Raw genomic sequence first — 23553 nt, 5'->3', positions numbered from 1 at the left:
GAGTCGAGGCCATAATCCCTCTGGAAACAGGTTTCCCAATGTTGAGAACTAGTGCATTTACCTCGGGCGGTAATGATGGGCTGTTGGAAAAGAGTCTGGATTTGATCGAAGAGCGAAGAGAGAATACAATGGTCCAACTGACTTACTACTAGCATAAGCTCAAGCAAGGTTACGATACCAATGTAAAGCTGAGGCCGTTGGCTGTAGGAGATCTGGTACTGAGGAAAGTTTTATGGCCACCAAGAATCCAGCCTGGGGAAAATTGGGGCCTAATTGGGAAGGACCATATCGAATCACTTTAGTGGCAGGAATATGTGCCTATTATTTGGAAGATCTAGATGAAAAAACTGTACTCCACCCTTGGAATGTAAACAATCTAAAGAGGTATTATTATTAATAAAAATAGTACTGTTTAGTTTCCATTTAATTTATTCCGATCATATGTCATGTGTTTCCTCATCTATTGAAGTATTAAACAGAAACTAAGTTATATCAGGTTCCTCAAACCACAAATTTAGTGGAAATTAATACCCTATGACATTTATTGAAGTATTAAACAGAAACTAAGTTATGTCAGGTTCCTCGGACCACAAACTTAGTGAAAATTAATACCCTATGACATCTATTGAAATATTAAACAGAAACTTAGTTATGTCAGGTTCCTCGAACCACAAATTTAGTGGAAATTAATACTCTATGACATCTATTGAAGTATTAAACAGAAACTAAGTTATGTCAGGTTCCTCGGACCACAAACTTAATGGAAATTAATACCCTATGACATCTATTGAAGTATTAAACAGAAATTAAGTTATGTCAAGTCCCTCGGACTACAAACTTAGTGGAAATTAATACCCTATGACATCTATTGAAGTATTAAACAGAAACTAAGTTATGTCAAGTTCCTCAGAGCACGTGCAAGACCTAGGCACCACCAGCCTGTACCCAGCCAATATAGGAAGTGGTAGGCCATGGGTCAGAGGTAAAAGAGGGCATGAGGGCATGGTATGGCGGTGGGGAGAGGGGAAAAAAATCTATTATGGGGTTCTTACTCAAGTTCTTTTGGGGGAAGTATCCTGCTGGGATGACATGCCACCCAAAAGAAGTAAGGATGAGTTGGAACCACCAAGTGCATGCCATAAAGGATAGAGAGAGAGAGCACACACACTGTAATTGGTAGAAAAGCCATAGCAAGCAAACAAATAAAATAGTCTTCTTTGTCTGGCAAGGGGGAGCAACATATCCAGCACAGGTAAGTGGTGGTGGCTGAACCACTAACGACCAGTAAGTGGTCGGCAAGGACACCCACACCAGACAAAGGCAGTTAAGGGCTAAAACAGTAAATACCAGTCATGGCAGGCTCTATAAAGGACCTCTTGTTGTGCACTGAGAAAAGGATTCGAAAAATAACAGTAATAGGAATTTTAGGGAAAAGAAAGAAACCATAATCCAGAAGTAAGCATTGAGAAGGAAAGAAATTAAAAACAAAATAAAAGAAAAGTAAGAAGTAACGAGAGAAAAAAACAGAGAGTTAAGAATGGCTGGCATGTACCAATAGGTTGATCTCATCTCTCCCTCAATAGCCCTGCTCTCCATAAAAGGCAAAAGATCTGTATTTGGGCATGGACCATTTAGGCCTATTCTCTCAAAGCAATTAATTTCTTCTCTGAGATTACTCGCATTTAGGGAACGGTTTTTCCCTTCTTAGTTTCAACCCCGTGTATTACTTGGTGTGGTAGACTAATACTTTGATTTTGCTAACTCTTTTTATCCTTCACTTAGCTTATTCTGTGTACAAAGAGCCTTTTGTTGCTCACTTTTATTTATTATGGCTAAAAGTAGTGATTGTATTTCTTATATCATCTTTATTATATCTACTTGCCATAACTTACTCACAGTGGTTTTGCTTGCCATTGGTCTGTGATTAAACTTTGGCGAACGGGGCATAGTTTGTGCACAAGTCGGATTAAAGTGAGTTACAATTGGACCGGTCCCGACTCCCTTCCTCAGAACATTTGGGCCAAATACCGCAAGAGACAGCCCAGCCCAACATTGCAAAAAAGACCCACTACATTAAATTGGTGACTCCACTGGGGAGTTGGGAAACAGATAGGGACAGAACACAGATTCCTTCACAAATAATGCCACCAAAATCCAGAACGACGCGAAACATGAGCGTTGTTCCCTCATAAGCAGAATCCAGGCCAACAACACCCCACCAACAGCAACCCAACCAGACTGAGGGTGCCAACAGAATGGGGGCTGAACCTCAACCACCACCAAGAATCCCCATAGACAATGCCAATGTCTTCATTGAAGTGTTGCAGTCATTGCAGTGCCACCAAATCCAGAACGACACGAAACATGAGCGTTGTTCCCTCACAAGTAGAATCCAGGCCAACAACGCCCCACCAACAGCAACCCAACTAAACTGAGGGTGCCAATAGAATGGGGGCTGAACCCCAACCACCGCCAAGAATCCCCACAGACAATGCCAATGTCTTCATTGAAGTGTTGCAGTCATTGCAGCAGCAAATGATGGAAGAAATCCGTCAGTTGAAAACAGACAAGACAAAAGAGAAAGGGAGCCAGCATGACCCAGAGCATGCGGCAGACAAATAGGAGACACCAGCAGGAGGTGTTCCGCAAAATACGGACCAACGCTTTATCACTATGGCCGAAGTAGCGGCCCTTTTGGAACAAGAGATGACCAGAGCACCTAAGGAGAGATTCTATGTACGAAGACCTCCATATCCACTAAGGGTACTCAACAAACCATACCTCAAGAGGTATGAGCCACGGGTCTTTGCGCAATACGATGGCAGGAAAGAAAGTGCCATGGAAAACGTGAACAAGTTTATTGATACTCTTGGCCCTTACGCCGTAGACAAAGACTTATGTCTTCGAGAGTTTTCCAAATCACTATGTGACCGGGCATACGCCTAGTACATTGGCCTAAAGCCAAGGTCAATCCCAACCTGGGATGACATGGTTGATGTATTTTGTACTAAATACTTCCACGGTGAAGAAACAGTGACATTTGCAACCTTGCAAGCAACCAAGCAAAGAAAATTCGAAGGAAGAGGGTAATGAAGAAAAAAATGAAGAAGTTGTGGCAGAAAAGGATGTACAAGTTATGGCAAAAGAAGAGTTGAAAGAAGTTAACTTGGGGTTTGACTCATAAGAACCAAGGCCCATTTCAATCAGTTCAAGTTTGACGAAAAAGGAAAAGACAGGACTGATACTACTATTGAAAGAATTCAAGGACGTCTTCGCTTGGGATTATAGTGAAATACTAGGACTAGATCCCGGACTGGTGGTGTATACGCTGAATGTGGACCTAGAGGCCAAGCCAGTGGCCCAACCTGCCAGGATATTCCACACTGAGATAAAGGGGCAAATAGTCAAAGAGGTGTAGAAACTGCTGGCCGCAGGATTCATTAAGCCTATTCAACACTCGCGCTGGCTGTCTAACATAGTACCGGTAAAGAAAAAAATGGGTAGATAAGATGCTGTGTAGATTTCACAGAGTTTGTCCAAAGGATGAATTCCCATTACCAAACATGGATTTATTGATAGATTCTGTGGCAGGTAGTACCTGTTCTCATTCATAGATGGATTCAATGGGTACAATCAGATTAGAATGGCACCAAGGGATGCGGAGAAAACTGCCTTCAGAACACCCATAGGCAACTTCTACTACACTGTGATGCCTTTTGGGTTAAAAACACAAGTGCAACTTATCAACGAGCAATGACGATCATATTTCACGACATGATGCATCAAGAACTAGAGGATTATGTGGATGACATAGTGGTGAAATCAAGGAGGAGGGAGGAACACTTCCACGTGTTGAGGAAGGTATTTGAGAGGTGTAGAGCTTTCAAACTAAGAATGAACCCTCTCAAGTGTGCATTTGGAGTGTCCTCTGGGAAATTCTTGGGCTTCCTGGTTCACAGTAGGGGAATAAATGTGGACCTGGCTAAAGCCACGACCATAGCAACTATGAAACTCCCAGCCACGGTAAAAGAATTGAAGAGCTTCTTAGGAAACGTCTCGTATATCCGAAGATTCATCCCTGGGCTGGCATCAATTACTTCTACTTTCACCATGTTACTCAGGAAAGGGCAAAACTTTGAATGGGGAGAAGTGCAGCAGACGGCCTTCAAAAGGCTACAACAGATCATAATGAACCTCCCTACTATGCAAGCCCCAATCCACAAAAAACCATTGCTACTCTACCTGGCCACCAACGCGTATGCTATTGGTGTGTTAATCGCCCAAGAGGATGGGAGTGGCATCAAGCAACCAGTATACTACATAAGTCGTGCCTTAAAAGATGCAGAAACTCGTTACCCAAGGGCGAAAAGGGCATGCCTGGCTATTGTGTACGCTTCGCAAAGGCTACGCCATTATTTCTTGGCTTACGAAGTATGGTTGATGACCAAGTCTCATGCCATCAAAGCTTTGTTGCAACAACCAATCCTCTCTGGCAGAATATCCCAGTGGTTGTTACAATTGTCACAGTATGACTTAAAAGCAGGAACACACAAGGCAGTTAAAAGCCAGGCTATAGGAGACTTGCTGGCATAGTTCCCAGGAGAAGAAGAATTCCCCTTGGATGATGAAGTTCCAGGGGAAGTAGCCATGGCAGAAGAAGTCAAAGAATAATGGGTAATGAAATTCGATGGGTCTTCTACCGCCCAATCAGGGGGAGTGGGAGTAGTTTTGTACCATGAAGAAGACGAGACAGTTTTGCTATCATTCAAACTGGAATTCCCCTGTTCAAACAACACGACATAATACGAAGCCTCTCTAACCGGGTTGGCCACGACTCGTGAAATGGGAGTCAAGCATTTAAGGGTAATGGGTGATTCGAATCTGGTGGTTTGCCAAACCAAAGGGAGCTTCTCCCTAAAGGAATCCAGCCTAGCCCCATGCAGAGCAATGGCCCAGAAGATGGAGGAGAAGTTTTCAACCTTTGAAGTAGAACACGCTCCAAGAAACGAAAACCGATTTGCAAATGCGCTGGCCGCGTTAGGCTCATAAATAATTTTTGAAGGGGATAGCACCAGGACAGAAGTTGGCAAGATGAGGTATAAAGTAATTGGGCTAGGGAAGCCCAAGAGAGTTAATAAAGGCCCATAGGAAAGCATGATTAGAAAAGGGCCGAGGAAGCCCAAGGAAAGCAAATGGGCCAAGGATGCCCAATAGGGAAATGGGACACAGGAGCTTGCAAACAATGTAAGAAAAGGCCCAGTGAACACACTAAGTCATTGGGAGGGAAATAAACGGCAGGCCCAAAGAGGCCCAGCAGGATTGAGTCAAATAACATTACAGTAGGAATAGCAGAGTGGTACGACAGGAAAATGCTAACAATGCCACTAAGTGAACACAGAGTAGGCTGGGGGGAAGGAAGGCCCATGATCCAACAAGGCTCAACTCCTAAAAGAAGCAAGTCATAAAGAATGGCAAATCGGAAAACAACCTACACCATAAGAAGCCAAAAATGCATGGCAGAACATACAGACCAAACTCCAGATTACGGCAAATGTGTGAGCAACAGGTAAAGAAGGTGAAGCACGCACAAGACCCAAGCACTACCAGCCTATACCCAACCAATATAGGAAGTGGTGGACTATGGGTCAGAGGTAAAAGAGGGCATGGTCTGGCGGTGGGGAGAGGGAAAAAAACCTATTCTAGGGTTCTTGCTCAGGCTCTTTTGGGAGAAATGTCCTGTTAGGATGACATACCACGCAAAAGAAGTAAGGATGAGTTGGAACCACCAGGTGCATGCCATGAGGGATAGAGAGAGAGAGAGAGCACACACACTATAACAGGTAGAAAAGCCACATCAAGCAAACAAAAAAAATAGCCTTCTTTGTCTGGTAGGGGGGAGCGGCATAGCCAGTACAGGTAAGTGGTGGTGACTGAACCACTAACGACCAGTAAGTGGTCGGCAAGGACACCCACACTAGACAAAGACAGTTAAGGGCTAAAACAGTAAATATCAGTCACAGCAGGCTCTATAAAGGACCCCTTGCTGTGCACTGAGAAGGGGATTCGAAAAATCACAGTAATAGGAATTTCAGGGAAAAGAAAGAAACCATAACCTAGAAGCAAGCATGGAGAAGGAAAGAAAGTAAAAACAAAAGAAAAGAAAAGTAAGAAGTAATGAGAGAAAAAAAAAAAAAAAAAGAGAATTTAGAATGGCAGGCATGTACCAATAGGTTGATCTCCTCTCTCCCTCAATAGCCTTGCTCTCCATAAAAGGCAAAAGATCTGTATTTGGGCATGGACCATTTAGGCCCGTTCTCTCAAAGCAATTAATTTCTTCTCTGAGATTACTCGCGTTGAGGGAACGGTTTTTCCCTTCTTGGTTTCAACCCCGTGTATTACTTGGCGTGGCAGACTAACGCTTTGATTTTCTAACTCTTTTTATCCTTCACTTAGCTTATTCTGTGTACAAAGAGCCTTTTGTTGCTCACTTTTATTTATTGTAGCTAAAAATAGTAATTGTATTTCTTATATCATCTTTATTATATCTGCCTACCATAACTTACTAACAGTAGTTCTGCCTGCCATGGGTCTGTGATTAAACTCTGACGAACGGGGCATAGTTTATGCACAAGCTGAACCAAAGTGAGTTACAATTGGACCGGTCCCGACTCCCTTACTCAGAACATTTGAGCCAAATACTGCAAGAGGCAGCCCAGCCCAACATTGCAAAAAAGGCCCACTACAAAGGTTATAAGTGTATTTTAGTCATTTTATAGGTTTTGAGGGAATTTTGGTAATTTTTAAGGTTTTGGGGTTATTTTGGTCATTGTTTAAATTCTAAGGGTATTTTGGTAATTTTTTAGGTTACGAGGACATTTCTGTCATCATTTAGGTTTTAGGGGTATTTTGGTAATTTTTATATTTTGGGTTATTTCAGTAAATTTATAGGTTTCAGAGGCATTTTGGTAATTATTAGGTTTTGGGGGTATTTTGGTAGTTTTTTTGGTTTCAGGGTATTTTGATCATTTTTTAGGTTTTGGGGTTATTTCGGTAACATTTTAGGTTTTGGGGGTATTTTGGTAATTTTTTAGGTTTTTGGGTGTATTTCGAACATTTTTTAGGTTTAGGGGGTATTTGGGTAACTTTTTAGGTTTTGGGGGGGGTATTTTTGTAATTTTATTGGTTTTAGAGGTATTTCAGTCATTTTTTACGTTTATTGGGTATTTTGGTAATTTTTAGGTTTCAGGGGTTATTTTGGTCATTTTATATGTTTCAAAAGTGTTTTGGTAATCTTTTAAATTTAGGGGGTATCTTGGTCATTTTTAAAGTTTCATGGGGATATTTTGGTTATTTTTTAAGTTTTAGTGGTATTTCAATCATTTTCTAGAAATTTAGATTTTCTGTTGTTTATTTAAATTTTAGATGGGTTTTAATGGGTGGTAGTGAGTTTATTCATTAAGACCCACATAATTAAATAACCTAATAGATTTTTACCCATTTAACCCAAATATTTCAATGAATTGGGTTAAAACTTATCCAAATTAGGTGGGTAATAGATGGGTTCATAGATTTGGATGAAAATTGCTATGCCTAATCACAACCAACTGTTCACAGTGCTTAAAAAAAGAAAAAGAAATAGCAATCGGGGTAATGCTGATTATTTGCTGGTTGGATGGTAAAATAGCAATAGGGGGTTTTTATAATGCTAGTGCTGTCAGCATTACAATCATAATAATAAAATGCACCACCTATCCGCAATAGGCTTAACATTTTGGTCTCTCGAAGTCTTCTCCACTTGGATTCTTGGAGTCGTTGACTCTTTCCGCCGCCTTTTCTGCCTAAAAAGCAAGAGAAAAAGATCGTGAGTTGCAATAAACGTTTGAAGAGAGGGAAAAAAAAAAAAAAAAGAGTGACCGAAATATATAAAAAGGAATATAGAATGCCTTACTTCCTTTTCCCAATTAGAGTTTATGGTAATGATAAGAAAGAATATCACTTGCACAATTAATGCACATATAAGCCCCAGCCAGAGCCCCTGTTCGAAACATATTCGATTACAAAGCCTACGTGAAATAACTAATAATTATTTGCAATCGTTCGAAGATGACAAACAACATAAGCAGAAGCGAGACAGAAGCAACTTTACCTTTCCTTTCATGTGGAAGAAAAAAGCAAATAAGACAGCACAAGGAGCGCCTACAAGATAAAAAGATCCAAGATTGACATATGCAGCTATCTTCTGCCAACCACAACCTCTTGCAACGCCTGTTTGTGGACCATAAGAAATAATAACACATGAGCAATGCTGCATATACAAATAATATCACAACATTTTTCATAACTATTGAGTTGCCAAATTTTTATTAGTTTTCATTTGCCAACCACTAGTATTATTTTTGTTTATTTATTACTAACAATCTGTCATATCAACAAGTATGAAATTTTTTGCTAGAGATTTTGTGTGTTTCTCATAACATATTGATTAACTTTGGAATGCATTTAGAATTAGTAAATGAAAAGGGTTTTTCTCCAAAGATTTTATCTCCTAAAAAAGATTTATTTTATTTTATTTTATTTTTATCTTTAATTAGGAAGGAAAATTTCTTTAACAGCTAATCAATGTCAAATTAAGTCGTAATTTTTTTTTTTTTTTTTTTTTTGAGGGAAAGTCATTGTAAATTACTATTTGAAACTTTGGTTCTTTAAATTTTTAGGGAACTAAGAAGAATGATCATTGTCAATAGTCTTGTAGTTCAATACTAGAAATTTACCAAGAGTCTTGTAGTTTAACTACTGCTTCCTAGTGTTTTAGTGGAGATATTCATGGTTCAAAATTTATTTTTCCTATTGTAACTATCAAATTATTTTAAAAAGAAAAGAAAAGAATAATAGTTAATAACTTGAATCCTATTCATTTGATGCCTTAGTATTTAATACAATAATATGATACTTTCAGAGATATATATATATATATATATATATTTTTTTTTTGGAGATTGGTAGATAGTAGGAGATAGGAAGGTGGTGTTAGAACTACAAACATGTGACACCACAAAGAGTGAAATTTTCAGTGAGCTATCACTCACTCGAATCTTGTTCTTTATTTGTTTTTTTGTTTGGTTTTATTTTTTTATATCAATGAGCATAAATCAAAATTTAACATAAACTCGACTAAAACATTGGAATTTGAAGAAACAAACCTGAAATTACACCCTGTAACCCATCTAGGAAGCTTGAAAGAGCAACAATTGGCATCATGACCGCTACATATTTAACCACCTCTTGTTCATGGCTATAAACATGGCCCCAGATGTTACGTAATAGTATCATGAGCAATCCAACTAACATTCCCTCGGTGATGGCCATGACTAGGACAACCCTTACGGCTAATCTTGCTGCTTTTGGTTTCCCTGCCCCCAATTCATTTGAAACCCGGATGCTATAGATCAAACAAATGGAGTTAGATCAAGTAGAAATCATTGTTCTATATTTAATGATTTTATAAGCTCATTCTCAGGCTCAGTAGGAAAGTTGTAAATTTCGAAAGTCAAGCCAAGCTTTTCACAATTCACACTTGCTGATGTATACTATATATATACAATATACACAAAATCAAGATTAGGTATTCACATTTTTAAAGAAATTTAAATATTTAAAACTTGATGATATATGATGTGTATAGAGAGTGTATAAAAGAAGTGAGACAATCAAGTCCCCTTTTGAAATGCTATGAATATACTATGGTTTGGTTGGTGAAAAAAAAATTGGATAGGATGAACTATGCCACATTTGTATTCTCACATATAGTCTTCACTAGATTTCAAAGTATTTAATATGTAACTTTAGGTTTTATGACCAACAAAAGTTGAGAGGAGGAGGAGGGTCTAACTCTTATCTCTTTCCAAGGCCCAACTTTATCTCTTTCCAAAGCTTGGGCCGCCAAAGTTGGAGACAAGAGTTACAAAAAAAAAAAAAAAAAAATGGTTAAGAGGACAAGAGTTGGACACTGGAGCTTTAGTGGGCCAGGAGATGGGCTTGAACATTGCTTTCTCTATATGTATAAAACTAATGGAAAAATTGATGAAAGTTTTTTTTTTTTGGTAAATATTGATGAAAGTATTTGCTAGGTTGAATTAAGGTTGATATTATTGGAACATAAAGAAATGTTTCACCAACGAGGCAGGTGGCTTAGTGGCCAGGAAAACTACAAGCAACTACATCAAAAACCTCTATTCTTGACGCGAACGGGCGCTTTCTTGGAACTAATTGATAGGCACTTAGTGTTATAACTATATAAAGAAATATAACAAGCGTGCGATATTTATAAACATTTCAACCAAACTCTTTCTTTGCTTCAATACAAAACTCTATGAGAGTGCGTTTGACATTATTATTATTATTATTTGTTTTTAGATTTTTTTTTTTTTTTTTTTGTGCAGATAATCAGTCTTTTATTTTTTTGAAAATAAGTTAGTTCTTAACTTTATTTCACACAACAAATAAGCTATTCTCAAACACACTTAAATGAAGTTTCCATAACTTGCCCTTATGCATGATTTAGTCTGCATAACGTACCTCACTGCAGCCCCGAGTCCAAAAGGGATCGTCCACAACAGTCCAAATGTGTTTTGGCTGAAAATAAAAATTGGTTTATTAGTTAATAAAAGTACTAATTGAGCACATAAATGAAATAAAAGGTCAAAGTATGATTTAATTATGTGCGTTGTAGATCATGTCAAGAGCGCTTAATTGGTTCATATTTCCTAATTTTTTCAAAAGAGAAATTCAGGATTCAAATCTTCTCTCCCTCAACTATCAAATTATTAACGAAAAAATAAATTATGTGTCAGATTTTAACTGCTTACATAAACTAGCAATTGCTTTAATTAAACATCTCAATGTTAACCTTATTATATATATATATATGAAGATACACCTTTCGTTTGAATGTTTTTGACACACTGGCCACATACTAATCTCATAAAATTAGAATATATAAAAATATGGCAATTTAGAATTTTAGAAAATAGTAAAAAGGGAGAAGAAAAAATTGTGGTCCTTAACATGGTTACATGTCTGCACAATTACTAATTGAGTAATTATAAGTTTATATTGTATTATCAATATAAATCTTACATTTTACATTGATAATACAATGTAAACTACAAATTTTCCTTTCTAATTTAAGATGCTATCTCATGACATGTTAATTCATATATATGTGTGTGTGTGTTGAGAATTTCACCAAATCAAGGAGTAATGATGAAAGAACAAAATGAAATTATGATTGACTTAGAGGCACAATTGAATGTTATCCTTAGACAATATTTGCCCTTATATGCAAGTTGCTAAAGAACTTTTAAAAATTTGTTCTCATGATACAACCAGGTTTATTGGGTTTTATAAATAACAATTTTGTAGAATACCCACCAGATTTCTTGTGTTTCTTAGAAACTATTTGAGGGAGAAAAAGAATTAGTTATAAAGTGAACATGAACCACTATTTATACCCAGAGTTATAACCCTTAAAAGGCACGTATGTAAAGTTAAAATGTTTCATAAAACCGTTCACAAGGCTTAAAACATTTTCAAACGTTCAGAACCGTTATCAAAAAATTCTGCAGAAATTCAATTTTCACGAATCTTGATTGATCGAGAGGAATCTAGCATCAATCAAAGGCTTTTTTTGATCAATCGAACAAGAATCAAACACCAATTGAATCAGTCAGAAAATCCAGAATTATTTTCCTCATCATTTCTATCGGTCGAGCAAAAGATTCAACCGATCGAAAGACCTGAATTTCAAATTTTCACTTAGAAAATTCTAGGTCTTGAATTTTCACTTTATTCATTTTACGAATGAACACTCTCCAATCTTATATCATTATTTTACATATGTTAAATATAACAGTAATGCGATATATTATACTATGTTGTATATGCTAAAGCAGATATGGAAGGGAAGTATAAAATAAGAACACCAAGAATATGAGGGTTATGTGGTTCAGCTTTGCCAGCCTACATCCACAGAGGAAACTCTTAAGGGTTACATTTTTATTATGTAAGGGTGTAGTATAATAATAACCTATATTACAATAAACCCTAACATGAGTATATATAGGCGACTTAACCCTAGACTACTAGTACAAGCAATAGTACTGGGCTTGAGCCTATTATACTGGGCTAATATGTCTAATATATCTTTAACACTCTCCCTCAAACTCAAGGCGGAAGCTTAATAAAGGCTTGAGGTTAGATAAGCATGAGAAGATTCCTTGAAGATGCCTACCCTGAAGAATGCCTTTGAAGAAACCATGATGAAAAATTTGCCAATTGACCAAATTAGGAGCTTCAAATGAAGAAATAGAGTCCAAAATTGGAATCTAATGTGAAAAACTAAGCAAGATAGACCCTTTCAGAAATTTTGACATTTTGGTCAATGGTACCAAAAGTCAAAGTCAACTGATAGAAAAAGTCAACAATCAAGCACGGTCAACAGGTCAAAGTCAATCAACAGGCTACACTGTCCGGGTCCATTCTGGGTTTTTGGGTCGGGTCACGAATCGGACTGTAAAGGCGCTGATGTCATTCATGGTGCTGACGTGGCTAAGGCTTGTGTGTCGTTGATGTGGCTAAGGCTTGTGTGTCGTTGACGTGGCTAGATGGCGTCATTAGATGACATCAAGCCAAATCAGCAGTAGTTCTTCAGCACGTGGTAGTGCGTGAGGAGTCCACCGGCATGTGGTAGAGAGTCCAAAAATCATACGGCGCATTGAGGCGCGTACTTCAACAGATGGTCACCAAATTTCTTCCATAGGCAAATCGATGGTCGACATGGCCGATAGGACGGCATGTGCGTCCAATAGATAAGCTACACATAAGGAAATCGTGGCGGCATGTGGGAGAAAGATCTGGGGACTTTGTCTGCGCGTGGAAGCTCATGAAGCAGCAGATGGTGGCTGGACTTTTGGATTTTTCTCCCGAGAGGCCGAGGAGCACGTCTGTATGGTTGGTTTCGTCAAGCAAAGGCTTGATTTGCACGGATCTGAAAGAGGAGGCATAGATTGCTTTTCTTGTGGATCTTAGATATGAGTGTGAGCAACAGTGGCTGCATGATTACGTGGAGTCTAGATCCGAGAGGTAGCAAGGCAAGTCGCCGGGATGGAAGGTTAATTTGTGTGCACATGGGAAATTTCTTTGCTGTGTAGAGATGTTTGTTTAATGCCAAGAACAAAGTTTGGCTCTGATACCATATTAAATATATTAGTAATGCGATGTGTTATATTTTGTTGAATATTCTAAAGTGGATGCGGAAGGGGAAGTATAGAATAGGAACACCAAGAATACGAGGGTTACATGGTTCGGCTTTGTCGGCTTACATTCATGAAGGAAAATCTTAAGGGCTACATCTTTATTATGTAAGAGTATAGTACAATAACCTGTGTTACAATGAATCTTAACATAAGTATACAAAGGTGACTAAACCCTAGACTACTAGTACGAGCAAGAATGGGCTTGAGCTTATTACATTAAGTTAATATGTCTAATATATCTCTAACAATATATATATATAGAGAGAGAGAGAGAGAGAGAGAGAGAGAGAGAGAGAGAGAGAGAGAGAGAGAGATTAACAATTCTTATTGATAAGTTATATCTATAATTTTTAAAAATAGTAAAAAATTGGGGTCTTAACACCTAAGTTAATTCGGTAATCACGTGTTTGCACAAGTACTAATTTTGAAACTGACGACTACAAAAAATTACACAAGCCACCAAAAAAAAAAAAAGAGTCACGTCAACATTTGTCAAGGCGGTGGAAACATGACATAGGGACCAAAATTGCAGTTTATATAACCCAAAAATGAAAATGAAAAACTAAGATGTAAAAGAAAATTAAGACAAGAAATGTTCAAGATTGTAAGACTAACCAGATAGAAAGCACTGAAGTCTGTAATTGTGGATTAGGAAGAAGCCCAGAGAGAAAAATTATCAGTTCAAACGACCACACTTTCAGGCTGTTCAAAATCATTGGAATGAACAATTCAGTTAAAAGGAATTACTCTGGAACTCACATTCAATTTAGGGTGAGTAATTTACCAAAGCATAAGAGCTGAAGGAATGGCTATTTTAAGGAACTCAGCCAGATTGTGCAACGCCTCTTTCGAAAAGCCAGTCCAAGTTTCTTTGCACGAAGAAGAGAACTTGATGTAGAGTGCCATCAATAAAACATTTATCCAGCATGATATAGAGTTTGCTATGGCAGCTCCTTTACTTCCAAGCCCAGATTTAAATACCAAAATCCAACACACAGGGATGTGTATTAAAGCTGAAATTCCAGTGCTCAGAACCATTGGGAAGACAATGTTTTGGGTTTGTAGGAATTTTATTAGGCACTGAAGAAGGCCATAAGCAAACAGACATGGGATCATGAAAGTGGCATATACTCCAGCTTCTTTTGATATCTCGGAATTTTGGTGCATTACAATTAGAATTGGTTTTGTGTTTGCCCAAATGACAGAAAGAAATGCGCTAGTCAGTAAAAGAATAAACATAGCCCTTTGGGTGTGTATGCCTAGCATGTGAAACTGCATTGCTCCAAATGATTGGCCACATAATGTATCCAATGCACAACCCAATCCCATCTGATCCAACAACAAGAACATTTTAATTTTGTAAATATAATATGCATTAGAAGATATAAAACATTATTATGAATTTTTTGCAATTATGGAGCCATATAGTCATAACAAAGAACATGAAAATGTTGACATGTGGGCCTTGATCTCTAAGGACTTAATATCTCCACATTTCATTTTATTAGATCTAAATTACCTGTTTCTGAAAAAAAAAAAATTGCAAAAATAATAGGAGAAGAGGAAATTGATAGCATCAAACCATTTCCAAAAGACACGTGGTAATGAATGGTTTTTTTGTTGATATATAGTATCCTACTCTTTTTTTTATATATATTTATTTAATGGGATGGTGTGTCCTACATAGTCGTTGGAGTGACTACAAAATTTAAAGACTCGATCGAGGTGGGACTGAGTATCTGTATTCCCCAGCGTTCAATAATTATCCACCCATTAACAACTTTTGGACACAAATGCATCCTCATAGCACAAAAAAATTATACTTTAATAAGAATCCCATGTGCTATTTTTTTTGATAAAAATCACATGTCTCGTTTCCTTATAAAATAACTAGTCGCTAACCGTGTGATACACGAGAAAACTATTGATTATGAAAAAAATTCAATAATAAATGAAGAATTTAAGCTATTACTTAAATAAAAAAAATAAAAAAATAAAATAAAAAATTGAATGAAGAGTTTAAGTTATCACCTATGCAATTTTTTTTGTACATTTCAGTTAGACTTTAGACAATAATAATATGGTTATTACTTCTACTATTTTTGGACTGAAATAAGTTTTTTTTTTCCCTAAATTGAAATAAAGTCATTTGTTTACTACTTTTTTATGTTGAAATTTATTTACTGTTATTGTTAAGCTAAAATATTTAAAAATGATTATCTGATTATTTATTTAAAAGAAATATTTTTATAAAATGATGTAATGGCAGTTTTGTGAATGATAAGGCATGTGATGGTGTTATAAATGTCATCCCTCTCTCACTGTTTCTCTCTGTCTCTGTTCTGCGTTCTCTCTATGGCTCTACCCTTCTCTCTTCCTCTCACTTTAGACTCCTCTGACCTCTCTCTTCTTCTTCTTCTTTTTTCTTTTTTTCTCATCTCTTTCTCTCACACTCTCTACTCTCTTCCTCTCACGGCTCACGGTGAAGCCTCTCTCTTCTCAAGATCGGCTTTGCGTGGGTGGGCTTCAGATCGGCATGGGTGGCTCCAGATCGGAGTGGGTGGCTTCATATCGGCGTGGGTGGCTTCAGACTAGCGTGGATGGCTTCAACTCAGTGTGGGGTCGTGGGTGGCCGTGGGTAGCCGTGGGGTCGTGGGTAGCCATGAATGGCCATGGGTTTTGCTATTAGTGGGTGTTTCTGGGTGGTTGGAATTTCAGAGGTGTTTTAATAGAGTTTCTGGATGGTTGGAATTTCAAAGGTGTTTTAATGGAGTTTCTGGGTGGATGGAATAAGGAGGAAGATGATGAAGAGGGAGATGGGAGATGGGATTATTTTGGTTTTTTTTTGGAGAGACTTTTGGTTTGGGTCTATCCGTCTGTGCTTTGGTTTTGTGCTTACGTTTACTTTTTTTGGTTTGGTTTTGGATTGTGCTGCGCTTGTATATAGAGGAAGATGGGAGGAAAAAGAGTTGATCGGGTTTTTATAAGGAAGGAGGAGTATCGGGGAGAAATAGTTATTAAAATCAGAATTTTTGTTTTATAATGTTGATATTTTAAAAATAATGATAATGTGGAAAATTATGGGAGCTTCTACGACTTCGGTTTTATATATATATATATATATATATATAGATTAAAGATCAAGGTGGAAAAATCACACATAGAAAGTGTGATAAATAAACAAAGATTAAAATAGAGAAAATCATATATATGAAAATCGGAGAAAATAAAAGATAGAGGATTTTTGGGGTAATACTTAGGTACACACATTTTTTTCACGTACAAATTCACACTTTGCTTGCATGCTAACTCTTACTTGGATTTCAACATCTTTAAGTACATATAATGGAGCCCCATGTGAAAAATACTAAAATCGAATTAAAAATTGACACGCAAACAGGATAGGAATTGAGATATAAGAGGGGTCACGATCGTGTCCCTTGCATTACTCGGATTGTTCTATTTATGCCTTTCACATTTTTCTGTGTTGGCCAGGATACAAAATCTTAGCCAACGGAAAACATCGTAACAACAAAACGAAACATTAAAAAAATGATTTCCAAGGGCGATCGATCCATTCAAAGTTTGTGTACATGGGATATCCAAGTTCTATGTGGCATTTCTAACGGACAGGCGAATGAGACAACAATAATAATGATATCTTCATAAGAGCTTGGAATTTTCCCTCTCATTTTCTCTTGTTCTTAGATACCTGTCGGTTCAAGCTAGTTATAAATGGGACTAAGAAAGGCTAGGGAGCTGGGTTTCTCGTACCCTTCGCTGGCCAGTAAAAGATACCAGACAGGGCAATGTGAAGGTAGGGATTGCTGGCTTTTGATGCTTACCCAAATGACAGCTTAAACATATGATAACAAATGGTAACAACACATGAAAGTTAGTTTTTTATATTTAAATTTTGTTCAAACACAACATTGCTCAAATCTGCTGGGGATAATATATATATATATATATATATGTATATCAAACATGTATGACTGTTGTTTTAAGAATCTAAACTCGAATAAATGGACAAACTAAGAGGAACCCAACTCACCAACAAGTTAAAACCAGTGACTGATGCAAAGGAAGTTGCTAATGAAGCACCAGAGAGAGCCAACTCGCCAAGATGACCCACAAACATCACAGAAATCGCCTGTATACTGTAAAACAATAGACCAACAGAAAAAAGAGGCCCTGCTAGCCATAGCTGTTTCTTCACTTCTTCCACAATTTCCTTTCTCTTAATGGCCCTCATGCTTTTTAGCTACACTCTCTCTCTAATGTTCCTACTGTTGCTAGCTACCATATATATATATAACCAGTGGGGCCAACTATGTTATGATCCGCAACAAATTAATTTTTCATTTTTTATATTATAAAACATTCAGTTTGTTTTTTATGTGTCTTTTTTCGATTTTCCTGAATTTCATAAAAAACTTCGGATGATCATAGAACTTTGGGGAAAGCATTCTGATCAGATAAGGTATGATCATTTCTTGGGGTCATTATATACGAATTCTACATGCTCTAAACATGTCATTCATGCTCTAAACATGTCATTGATGCATTATGGCAAGTGGCAACCATGCCAATAATGCGTTTTCATGACTTGAAAATAGAGATAAGGCTATATATCCTGTGATAGGCCAAAAACCCATTTGGCAAATTAATGAATTAATTATCCAAGTTAATTAATTAAGTCAATTTAACAAGCAATAGTGTGATAATACAAACAAATCACCATCTAAGTTAATGCAGCGGAAAATAAGTTTGACACAGGTGATTTGTTTACGAATAGAGAAAACCATCGAGACAAAACCCTACCGGGTGAATTTAAGGTCACTACTCCCGAGAATCCATTATTATCAATCACAAGCGGTTACAAGTAAAAGGAATTTTAGTACCCAATATCAACCTACAATTGAACCCTTACCCCAATATCCAATTGGATTTATATTGCAATGGCAATCTCTCCATTCAATGTACGAATCTCAGTACATGACTAACCAATGATGTACGGATCTCAATACGTGACTAATGCACCAACTTAAAAAAGATGTTGGCTGCAAAAATTTTTAGTTCATCCAACAATGAAGATCAGGAAGTAGATTGCAGTAGTGCATGCATGTCCGCAGATAGTGCATGCTGCCATATATAGCTAGGTTGCAGTATACGACAGAAAAGTTAAAGGCATACCTTACCCAGATTCCATAACACCGAAAAACAATCAGATTCGAGACACATTTGAGTGATATATACATGGAATTCTGAAACATTTACAGATTGTCCTCGTCATACCACATCATGCATGCTGTTCTATATATTTAGAGTTTATCTGATCGGTTTGGACTGGCTCCAATTATAGTTCGAGCACTAATATGCATGGTTTTAAAGGGCCTTCCATATATATAGCAGTACTAAATAACGCTGATATAAGAACATTAACCGAAAAAATGTTCAAGCACTAACATTTTGTTTTTGTTTTTTGATACATTAGTTAAGAGAGTGGAGAATTTGAATCATAAATATATGTCTCTACTAAAAAAAAGTGTATGCTATAAGATTTTTGACAAAATTGTGATTTAAAATTGTTAACCCTCTTCCTTGACCTTCAGACTCCCAAGCACTTTATATGGGGAGTTGTCAATTAAGTTACAAGAGCCTTTAGCATAATTAGAATACTAGTCGCTAACCCGTGCGATGCACGGGAAAACTATTTTGTATAAAGATGAAACATTAAATTACTTAATGAAAAATAGAAATCAAACTTAAGTTTAAAATAAAATGAAGAATTAAATCTTAAGAATTAATCAATATTTCCAACAAATTGAAAAAAAAAAACTTTAAAAAGTGTTTTTTGGTAAGCCTGGCAATAGAACAGGTTGATAACGAAAACAACAATAAATGAAATTTTCTGATAGTTAGAAGCACCAACAACAAACAGGCAAAAAAATTTCAAAATTTCAATTTCATACTCTAATTGAAAAGAATTATAAGAATTGTCGTAGCAGCATAATTATTTTGACTCTAATCATCTCTCTGCAATAAATTTTTCCACAATACAATTAAGGACCAAAATGGGTTATGTATGAACTCGATATCCTGTTCCAAACCCAAAGACTCATCTAAACTACAATTCAATCAAATACAGAATACAAAACAGACACAAGTACCCTCTAATATAATTATTTACATAAAAAGAATTGGGTCGAAAAAAAAATCAGCACAATCTATTAAACAATAAAATTTCAATATAATCTTTGGAAAATATCTCTCCCATTGTCATCTTCATTGTTGTACATGATATGACATGGCTTCAAACTGTTGGCAAGAGGAGTCAGATGTTCCAAAAGAAACTCATTTGTTGACTATGGTAAAACTCATTTGATTGTGAACTATAGTAATTCTCATTGCATGCAGCAAGTACTGTCAACAAACCACAAATTTACTCTATCTTAGCAAATAGAAAAAGAGGCTAAAGCAAGGAAAAAAGAAGAATGATTCATGTAAAGCTTTACGTAGGCATTTGAATTGATGTAAGTGCTATATAATGTCTCAGTTGTAACCTTAATAGAGGACAACTCATTCAGCCCAGGAAAAACTTTTTCAAAATAAAAAGAGAGCAAAGAACGAAGCATTGAAAATATCAGTTTGAATACCAAGCTATTGTATTATTTGGAAAAAGAAATTAAGAAAAAAGACTATTCAATGCATTGAATTAATTACCTTAGAAACAAAGTTCTACCAAGCACCTATCTAAATTTGAATGCTTGAAAGTTGAAAGTAACGTTGACAAATTGCGCTTTGACCATAAGGCTTTCATTATAAAATTTTTTTTAAAAGAACAACAATCCATCCTTCCATTATTTCTATATCAATTGAAAATCTGGCAATTGAAATCAAATCTACTGATTAAGTACATTGGCTATTTAGTAGAACCATAAAGTGGCTACAAACTAATGCAAGAGTAAGCAAGGCATTTTCTCAAACACATAGTGTGCACAAAATATTTCAATGCCTTAGTTATAAATGTTTGTTATTATAAAAATTAAAAATTAAAAAAAAAAAAACAATAGCATGATTGTGAAGAAAAGAATTACCAATAGCAAATCACCAAAAAGATACAATTGTTTAGTATTCTAATAACTCATGTCTGTGTCCATTACTCATAGCTTTCTTTTCCCTGCAACCCATACCAACAATTTGCATTAAATAATCACAACAGAAAATCTTCTATCATTAGTAAAATTTTCTCATAATTTCTATCTTAAATAGCTCTACCTTTTCACTTTGCTATTGCTGGAATTTGCAGACAGCTTCTAAACTATATAGATTTGGTCTTTCGCTGTGCATAACAGAAAGCAGAAAATAATCCATGGGTTACTGAAGGAGGAAATTGGAAAAGAAGCTGGGGTCTGCAACCAAACAAAGAATCAAATAAAACCCCTCAAAAATCAAGATGCTACTATTAAAGAAGATTCGGTCAAACTAAAATACAAAATAAATAGAGACTAAACATGAAACCAAAGCTTGAGATAACCTAGAAACTTTAATTAAATCCCCAAAAAAATAAAATAATAATAATAATAAAGGTCTCATGTTAATACAAATAGAGCATAAACTGAGAATTCTTATGGTGGAGGACATCAAATACCGAAACTACACAATTAAAAATTTGCTAAAAACCCCTTTTTAAGGGCGTTGAACCAAAGGCCAACCATTCAACCATAACAACCCAAAAAACCAAAAGTAGATCAAATCGACAGAATTCCTCAATTTCACTCCCCCTTACGAATAACATAACAGATAAGAGGGAAAACAAAACTTGAAAATTATAGTGACATGATTAAGTTTAAAAGAACTAAAATTCACCTGCGATGAAAAAGGGATAAGTATAACAATGTAGAGTATGATAGAATTTTTAAAAGAAAAAATTCTTTAAATTTTAGTTCATACCCCTTTTAAATTTCAAAAGTGGTGTTTCCCTAACTGCCCAACACTATCATTACATCCCATGGGGAATTCCATTAAGTTAAAGACATATTTTTGCAATCCTTCCAAGAAATCAAAGTGCTACCTATCAGCAGAACAATTAACAACAATAAGAATCCAAGTTTCAACCAACATAAATTTTAGGAAACTTGCATCAAATACCAATAAGTGTATTATTATAACAAAAAGTCACATATCCAAGTCCAAGAATTTATTATAGCCGTCAGTAGCAACCCAAAGATAAGAAAAGAGACACCTATTAAATTGGGCTATAAATAAAACATTTGATGATTGCTACAAAAATCATGAGCTAAAGCTGAAAGTTCAATCCAAAAATCCTCCATAAAATAGGAATAGAGTATGGAAAAAACAAATAGATGAAGTCTGACTTATCTCTAATTCCAACAATACGGTAACAATGCCATACAAACATATTTTGCAGCAACTTTAAATGAGAATGAATTTCATTGTTACAACATGGTAAGAAAAAAAAAGATTTCAACTTCATTGAGACATTCTGTCAAACACTTAGGGTGATGGGGAGGATTTTAACAAAACAGACATAAATTTTTTACCAAACCTTTAATTTTCATTGATTCTAATTTCTCTGGGTCATTTTGTCAAACACTTAGGGTTGGCTTATTTTCACAAAGGATACCGATTCTTACATCATTCTCTCAACCATTATACTAGCAAAAACATGAGAAAGAGAGAATTACAGAGAGAAAAAGCAAGAAAGCTGGTGAATTTGTCAAACAAAATTGGATTTTGAATAACATATGGAAGACTTTGTATGTTTTGAATAAAAGGAAGATCGATTTGTTCTAGAAGACGATTTGCGATGTCGTTGGGTTCTTTGGATTATGCCCGTTTAGAGAGGAAAAGGGGTATGAACTAAAATTCCTAAATTGACAACAAACCATAATTGAAGAGAATATTAGAAAAAGAAATTACTACCTTTGCTGTGATGAAATTAGAGTATTCCACTTCATCTCTACAAAGAAATTGAATGATTTAAATCCAAAGAGATGAATTAAAAAAAAAAAATATATATATATATATATATATATATATAAAAGAAAACATTTAATCAGTCACATCAGAATCCTATTTTCTAAGCCCTAATTTCTGAATTTAAATCTAGAACCAAAGCCAACTGAAATTGTAAAATTTGAAAACGTATAACAAATCTAATTTACCTTTTAGATTTGTTTTTTTTTTTTAAAAAAAAAAATCAGAGAAAGAATGGGAACCCATCGGTGGAGGAATTTTTTTTATCAGAGAAAGAGTAGGAACCCATCAGCAGCGGTGTTTATGGGCAGAGGAGAATTACTTTTTGAGAGGAAGTAGGCCACAACCCGAAAATCAAAGAGAATGGTGAAGGACCCTCAAAATCAAATTGCTATCTCTGTCTCGACGTTTCGCGGTTCTGTGTTTTTCTTTCTGGATGCGGCGGTTCTGTTTTTTTTTTTTTTTTTTTTTTTTTTTTTTTTTTTTTTAGAATAGAATCTGTCTGGGGTAGCAGAGCCACAGGTAGAAGAGGAGTGGGGGGAACGACAGAGCGAGATACGTTTGCGTTTGAGGGAGAGACAAAGACTGAGAAATAGGTTTTATCGGGTATGTTTTTGGAGAAATAGTTATTGGGTCAGAAAAGGGTTTTAACAAACAAAAATATGTTTTAAGAAAAGGGTCAGGAAAACAGATTTTTTTTATAATAATTTTATTTTTTTAAATAATGCTGATGTGGAAAAATGTGGAAGCTCCAAAAGCTTCGGTTTTATATATATATATATATATATATAGATTATTCATATATAATTGTAATTTCTATTTTTTTTTTAGAAGAATTGTAATTTCTATTGATTGTATATTTTTAGTGCACTCTAATATTGTACTTATTTCTATATAAATCATCTAATAAAAGATGTCAGTATCAAATAATAAAAAATATTAAAAATCATAATTGAGATTTATGTAAAAATGTTGTGAAATTATTGTGAAGATAGCACTTCCCATTTTATTTTGGTTACCACCCAATGCAAGGTCCCACATGAGGGTCCCTTCCTCTTCACCACGTGTGATTGGTCATTGGGCTCTTGGACACCGTATAAGAGATTGCTCCGCTAACCTATCAATTTGTCACCCCATTTTTTATTCATTCATTCTTGCAAAAATAAATTTATCATTTTACTTTTCAACACTGGTTTGCTCTGAGGATAATATCCTTGGCCTCCACTACAAAATCCTC

At 35.9% G+C, this 23553-nt stretch overlaps 1 protein-coding gene and 1 long non-coding RNA gene across 3 annotated transcripts; both read right to left on the bottom strand.

Annotated features, from left to right (window-relative positions):
• Positions 1-7730: 7730 nt before the first annotated feature.
• On the bottom strand, positions 7731-17776 carry LOC115965608 (protein DETOXIFICATION 16-like). Of its 2 annotated transcripts, XM_031084870.1 has the most exons (8): positions 17368-17776; positions 14098-14642; positions 13929-14015; positions 10576-10632; positions 9201-9439; positions 8147-8265; positions 7949-8035; positions 7731-7838 (listed from the first exon to the last, which is right to left on the bottom strand). In XM_031084870.1, the coding sequence occupies exons 1-8, from the start codon at positions 17566-17568 to the stop codon at positions 7764-7766; spliced, it is 1410 nt and encodes a 469-aa protein (XP_030940730.1). In that variant the 5' UTR covers positions 17569-17776; the 3' UTR covers positions 7731-7763. The 2 variants fall into 2 exon arrangements, with proteins under 2 accessions (XP_030940730.1, XP_030940731.1); XM_031084871.1 differs by lacking the exon at positions 7731-7838 and having other exon boundaries at positions 7974-8063.
• Positions 17777-20413: 2637 nt separating this feature from the next.
• Positions 20414-22759, bottom strand: LOC115962498. Its single transcript, XR_004085443.1, has 4 exons — positions 22639-22759; positions 22263-22299; positions 20595-20728; positions 20414-20496 (listed from the first exon to the last, which is right to left on the bottom strand). It is a non-coding gene; the product is annotated as an uncharacterized LOC115962498 (long non-coding RNA).
• Positions 22760-23553: the final 794 nt, after the last annotated feature.

This window comes from Quercus lobata, chromosome 10, assembly GCF_001633185.2.
Source record: "Quercus lobata isolate SW786 chromosome 10, ValleyOak3.0 Primary Assembly, whole genome shotgun sequence".
Classification (NCBI taxonomy): Eukaryota; Viridiplantae; Streptophyta; class Magnoliopsida; order Fagales; family Fagaceae; genus Quercus; species Quercus lobata.
This window is presented reverse-complemented; position numbering and strand designations above follow the sequence as displayed.